Source organism: Ambystoma mexicanum, chromosome 6q (assembly GCF_040938575.1).
Source record: "Ambystoma mexicanum isolate Mex_15411 chromosome 6q, UKY_AmexF1_1, whole genome shotgun sequence".
In the NCBI taxonomy this organism is placed as follows: Eukaryota; Metazoa; Chordata; class Amphibia; order Caudata; family Ambystomatidae; genus Ambystoma; species Ambystoma mexicanum.
In genome coordinates this window covers 401,327,266-401,333,887 of record NC_090937.1, presented here as the reverse complement: position 1 = coordinate 401,333,887, position 6,622 = coordinate 401,327,266, and the positions used below count along the sequence as shown (strand labels likewise).

General features: G+C 45.9%; 1 protein-coding gene across 5 annotated transcripts in view; it reads right to left on the bottom strand.

Moving 5' to 3' along the window:
* Nucleotides 1-1,772: 1,772 nt before the first annotated feature.
* LOC138516079 (uncharacterized) overlaps nt 1,773-6,622 on the bottom strand; it is a 159,489-nt gene continuing 154,639 nt past the window's right edge. For all 5 annotated transcript variants that reach the window (XM_069630898.1, XM_069630901.1, XM_069630899.1 and 2 more), the window contains exons 6-7: nt 2,787-2,847; nt 1,773-2,692 (exon numbers count right to left, since the gene is read on the bottom strand). In XM_069630898.1, coding sequence (XP_069486999.1) covers nt 2,589-2,692; nt 2,787-2,847 — 165 coding nt within the window. In that variant the 3' untranslated portion in view covers nt 1,773-2,588. The remainder of the gene's footprint in view (nt 2,693-2,786; nt 2,848-6,622) is intronic.

The window sequence follows — 6,622 nt, the reverse complement described above, 5'->3', positions numbered from 1 at the left end:
CTTGAGACCTTCTTGCCACACGTGGTCAAGGATTGGGATGGCAAATACCGATTTTCTCCTTTGACCCATATGGTCAAAAAGGAAACAGTCTTTCTTCTGCTCCTCAGGAATCAAGCCGAATTCGGAACAAGCTTTTCCCATCATTGCATGGAAGGCTCCCACATCATCAGGGGGAGATGGCTGTGTCTGGCTACTCGTAGACTAACTCCACATCCGAATTCCATGTTGGGTCCCTCGATGGTGACAGGGAGATGTCTGACACGGAGTCATCCAGTATAGAGTCAGACTCTGACAACTCACCCTCCTCCTGAGCTCGAGGACGATCTTTCACCGCCTGGGGAGCCGATGGGTGTTTCGTCGACGAGCGAGCCGTACAAGTTTGTTCATGGACGGAAGGTACGGACAAAAGTGACGATGACGTTCCAGGTTGAGGGAACTGCGTATCCAGCCGCTGCAGGAGCTTCTGAAGAGTATTAAGCACATCCAGAGACAAAACCGCCTGGGGGTTCAGTAACGTGGATGATATGGGTACCATACCCCCGCTCGCAATCGTCGCCGTCGACGTGGAAGGCCGTAAGCCTAAATCCGATGGCTGCAGAACTACGTCACCTTCCCCTTCCGCCGAGCAGGCAGGGTCAGGCTGCAGTAGGACCTCAGGGGGGGATCGGGTCGTAGACCTCAGGCATCCAATCCATAGACTGAGTCTCCGTCGACGAAGGAATCCCCAACCGCTGTTGCTTGAACGGTAATAGGCATCGTCAATGACACCGAGGTCGACGAGCTAGTCGTCGTCGAGCCCTTAGACTTCGTCGTCGATTTCGATGCCGACTTCCCGGCTGAAGCTTCTCGACTCATGGAAGACCTGGGACGGTCCCCTGAGGAGGATTTTGACAGAGCCAGCCTCTCCGTCTTAGATGAGGAGGAGGAGGGCTTTTTATGTGATGAGGATCCAGCATGTTTCCCCTTATGCTTGTCCTCAGCGCGAATTTCTGCTGGTCGTACCTTCTTCGATGGAGGCTCCGACTTGCTCCTGGAGGCCGTGGAGCCAACTTCCGAAGCCGGGTAGGCACCCGCTCCGTCATTAAGCCAGTCGACCAGCCTTCTTTTACGGTCCTTAAGGGTTTTTTGGGAAAAACCCTGGCATATTTCACATGCATCTGCCGTGTGGTGCGGGTGGAGACAGTAGATACAATCCATGTGGCCGTCTCCTTCATAAACCTTTTTGAGGCCACAGGTTGCACACGGGCGAAATAACGCCTTTCCAGACATAATTCTTCAGAATTTGAATTTCGCCGAAGCGAAACAGACAAAACAACCTAGTTTTCACTAGTAGTAAACACGAGGATCCCACTACTTTGAAAGACGGTTGAAATCTGAGGGAGCGCGGGGGCGGGGCCTGGATTTATATCATGACGTCCTGACGGCACGGGCACGCATGATACAAAACGAGGTGGATAGGACGCATAAGCGTCGAAAAAGTTTTCCTACGGGAAAGGGTCTATATAATGTACCGGGGATTCCCAGCCTGACGACGGGGAATATTCAAAGCATGTGAATCCATGAAAGATCCAATGCTGGAGAAAACCAAATACTAAAAACACAAAGTAGTGAACCATTCATAGCAAACCATAAGCTCTAGGTAGCTGCAGGAGTTGGTTCCTAGATCGCATGAGAAAGTCTCAACATTTCAGATTGGTCTTTTTTCCGAAATTCAAACATTGAGGTTTGAGACAGTACACCAATGGGTCCCAAAATTGCATCCAACACACTCATGTTAGAATGAATTTTTATTGCACAAAATTCAGAAATCACAACATTTAAAAACAATTAAAAACCTTTGCAGAGCAAAAATCCTTTGCTGCTAGATCTACATAAAATACAATTTCACACATGTGTAAACTGTCTAGAAGTAATGCCTTCAAAGGCAGTTCAATCTTAATTATATGTACAGATTTGTTTTCAGTGCACGATTTGCAAGGCAAGAATCCAAGGTGGAAAGAGACTTGAATTTGTGAGCCTGTAGCAACTATGGTTTCAGATAAGTATAGCACAGCATTACAATTAAGAAACTCATGTAAACATCCTGCACTGAGGGCAGAACAGATTCAGAGTAAACTGCTCAGCCTTACAGCCCAGATATGAAGTTCTATCCCTTGGGAGTTAATCTTCGGGAACTTGGGCTCCAACGTATTCATGTCCATGACAGTTGCAGGTTAAGGAAAGCATAAGGCTGTGATGCTATAGTGTTACTGTGTACTAATTCCATGGATCTAGTAGAGCCCCCTTATCTAATCCACAATTTCCTTTTGTAGAAATTGATCAGATTTCAGGACTGCTGTGAAGTGCAATGTTCAGTGATCTACTGCTGATGGCAACACTTCAACCAGCAGATAACGGCAAGATCTTGGTTAAGGCACTATTGGATTTGGGAGACAACCTATAACATTAGCATACAGGCACCCTCCATTGCTCTAGTTAGTGTGGTCTGCTTATTGAAGCCCATTTTCTTTCTGCATGAGATCGAATATTACAGTTGTGCACTTCACATTGGGAGTCTAAAAGATTGTCCTTCAATTGGTCTCCAAATGTCACGCAAGTCTGACGTATGGTGGAGGCTTGACGAATTCTTCATCTGCAACAAAGTGACGATCCATGAACGGCATAGGTGAATTGAAGGCCGTCTCATCACCACCTGCAGAAAAGAGCAAGGACAGTGTGAAGCAAAGCCAAACTGAACTTGAACATTCTATGCAAGGAAAAAAAGAGAATTGTTAAACTTTACACACCTCGAAAAGTACAAACTAGTTCAACAGTCTGAGGGTGGTCTTCCGAAGGCTGCAGCCACTCCTACAAAAGAATGATTAACCATTATACATCACTGCCACAGAAACACTACCAGTAGTTGCAGCAATAACTAGTACGAGAGATACGTTATTTTGTTTCTAGAGCAACACTTCAAAGCACTTTTTGGCGCAACTAAGAGAAGGAACAGTTTAAAGGCTATAAAGATTGGACCATTTAATAAAGCAAATGGTCAGTGGCTGGAAGGTTTCTAGCATGGATAAAAAGATGCAGGTACTTTCAAAGATTGAAGTCAAAGCATTCAAGAATCACAGTGATTAGTCTCCAGTTGGTCTAAACCACGCAGTGGCAGGAGCATTATCAAAGTTTGCTGAAAGGTGTACTAATTTAAGTTCATGAATTGATTTGGTGGTCCACATTTGGAAGGCAGGGAATTACTCCCGGTATTAGCAGTGAGGGGGCGGAGCATCAGTATGCCCAATGTGGCTGGATTTCAAGCAGCTATAAAAAGGCACAAATGGATGAAGTGAGGGGCACATTCATCAAGTTTGTGTTCCAAATGAAGACCACTGGATTTGTATTGCAGCCGTGGTTTGTATTGCATTTATTTAGCTTCCATAGCTCCTTACCCCTAGACGCTTTACAAAAATGAATGGTTACCATAATAACAGCAGATTACAAAAACAATAAGAAAACTAGCAAGAAGAAATTGGTGATCATGTGGTTGACTTCATTTTTACTGCTTTCTTTGAAGAGACAGACCACCCACCCCAAAAAATTAGTTTCGGGAAGCAAAATGTTACACATCCAGGAAACTTGGAAAAGGGCTGGAAAATGGTCTACAAATAGCCTCCAACAAGCCCAACAGTTAAACACAGGGTGCTGGCGTGGAGCCTTACAGCCGGTCGACAAAGTCTTCCAAAACCACAGGGGAAACTACACCAGCTAGCCATCCACAGTTCTACACAGGCATCTCCAATGACCAGTTGCCACGAGCAGCTAAACCCTTCAGCGGGTAAGCCTCCTTGTGGATAACAGCCGTCCCCTACTCTGCCCCCAGACCAGCAAGAGCTGTGGGGACCGCAGCTGCCACCAACACTGGCAGCAGCAACAGAGACCCCAAGACCGAGCAGCTCCCCAGGCCGCAGATCCTCTAGATCTGGCGGAAGTCCTCTTCGCCACCATCTTTGTTCAGTGGAACAGAAACCCACCTTCATGGCAATCCTTCAGACTGGTCCAAGTTCACCTGGAATTGAAAAGTAGTTCCATGGGGGTGTCTATCCATTGTAGTCATCTACTAGGCAGTAGTACAGTAAATGGTGACGAAAAGGTTGTCTTTTGAAGATATACCAAATTGAGTTATACCTGGCTTGGTAAATACACCAAAACCTGAAAACTTTGCTATTGTTTCTATGTATCTGGCCATTGCCTCATCAGGAGCGGTAAGAAAAACAAGACACTTTTTGCCCTTCTCCATCAGTTGGCTTTTCAGCACACAAGGAGAAACCCATTCCATGATGCAGTCTAATCAACCTACCGAGTGTCATGAAATGGAACATATTGGGATAGCAAGTGGGTGCTCCAACAGTTGATCTTGCGGGCAGATTAAATTCACAGAGACTAGGTCGCCTGCTGTTTGGGCCTGATCTCCAGAGTTATTTTTGACAGAGTTTACAGCTCATTAAAAAGATATATGTTGAAGGATATCGAATACCTCAAAAAGAAAACTGGCCATTTGTTCAGTGACAGGAACCTGAATTTATAGTTGCGTGAACAAATTCCTACGTTGCCGTGTAGCTACAACCTGCATGATCTTTGCTACAAAGGACAGAAGGTGATCGTTCCTTAACAAGAGTGGGTTTAAGGAGCACATTTAGTATTTGTAAAAACTGCAAGGTCCCCTGCCAGCCACTTCAGAGCAGCAAGGTAAAAATTAAAACTAGTCTGTAGGAAAGCACTATGCTTTTACAACTGCTCAAACTGCTCTCCTAGGTTACAGGAGACAGTAGGTAGGAAGGTTATTCGAAGAGCATACACGGGCATGGTTTAACCACCAAACATGGCAGCTCCTAACTAAAGGAGCTCCGGACAGGCCTGCTGAAGAGTGCAGCGGAGAAACAAGACCAACTGATCAGGTGTGATGAGGCGCTCCATTTGGGCAGGTGGTGTGTGCGATCCGAGGCTGCACGGTATATGCACATGCTGGCTGAGAAAAATGGGTGATGAATCGGCCTCAGCAAATCAGTACACCAGCCTAACTGAGCAGCAGGTTGCATTTGAGCCAGAGGTGCCTGGTGAATGAGCAGAGCATGCAGGCTGGGCTGACGGCAGGAGGTGGGTCCAAAGAATGGGGGAATCCGGGATCAAGGACAATTCAGAGGCTGAATGGGGTGGGGGGAGTGAGGGCCACAGAAAAGGGAACTTCATCAAGCAGTGAGACATCTGACCCTTAGGCAAGGACCCTCTTAAGACTGCTGGTTGATGACTCAACAGGAGAAGCAGGTGACATGTGAAAGCTCATGCACCAGCCAGGAGGAGACACTCGTGCTCTGGCCATGGGATGCAGACAAGCAGGGACCGGCTGGAGTCCTAAAAGGAGGGAGTAGTAGTGTGTTCATTCCCTGCGAGTAGCCCCCACCCCTCAAAACACCCCAACAGAATGAGGGGGCCTATACAAACTAACATGTCAGGCCTCCAGACCACGATGTGCCTCAACCGTGATCAAATACTCCCTGGATAAGCCCACAATTCCAATGTCCAAACAAGGTAAATCGAACAAGAGCACAGACATGGACCCAAAGGCAGCAAACCAGGAGCAGTCCAAACAGCATGAACAGGCTGTGATGGCCTTGGTTCATGGTCCTGCATCGCCACTCAAACCTGAATGCACCAGCAATGAAGATGCATATACAGAACCTTTTGTCCGACATTAAAAAGGTTCTTTGGGCACCTCGCAACTATACAGGTTGGTCTCTATGCAAGACCCAATTCTCCGCAAAAGGAGTGCAAGGGAGATGGAAGATACCTCTTGCAAAAGCTTTTATGACCAAGCCCGGTGAGTAGACACTAGAGGAACAAAATTAGATTATACACATGAAGTGTGAGGACCAAGAAAACTGAGCACGAAGGAACATCCACATACGTGGTATCCCTACGCATGTTAGACAAGGAACTTGAAAGCACTCATCGAACACCGCTTCTCCCAGACACTGAAGCAGAGTCACTTATGCAAGACCGCACACATTTAAGTAGAAAGTTCTGGTCATGGACAGACTTAAACAAGGTACAGACAAAGAACCCTGGCAAGAAGCTAGAAGTAAGGTAGCCACCACACAGCACAAATGAAATTTCTCCAGGATATCTCCCTGGAACACTGTAAGAGGATTCAATTCAGCACTACAGCTAAGTTAACGCCTAGTCTAGAATACTGAATGAAAACCCTTATTGATATATCTTTAGGTCCAGTTCATGCGTTCTGGATGACTACCCCTATATAACACCCCTCTTGGAATCTCCCTGACCCCACTGAGCCAAGAAGTAGTTCTGTTTTGCAAGTTTAAAAGGTTTATTTGATAATTTAAAATAGATATATCACACTTTATAATAAATTAATACTTGAATATCACCCTTAATCTGATATGATAAAGATTAACAATGGAGAATCTGGCACTAGCACACTTCTTATAATCACTAATGAGTTGACATGAATGGATAAGGTGACACACTGGTAAATAGGAACAAAAGTATAATGTGGTAGAGGATGCTTTATGTAAGCTCAGGTGGATGCAATATTCAATGAATGCAGTACAGAAAATACTCA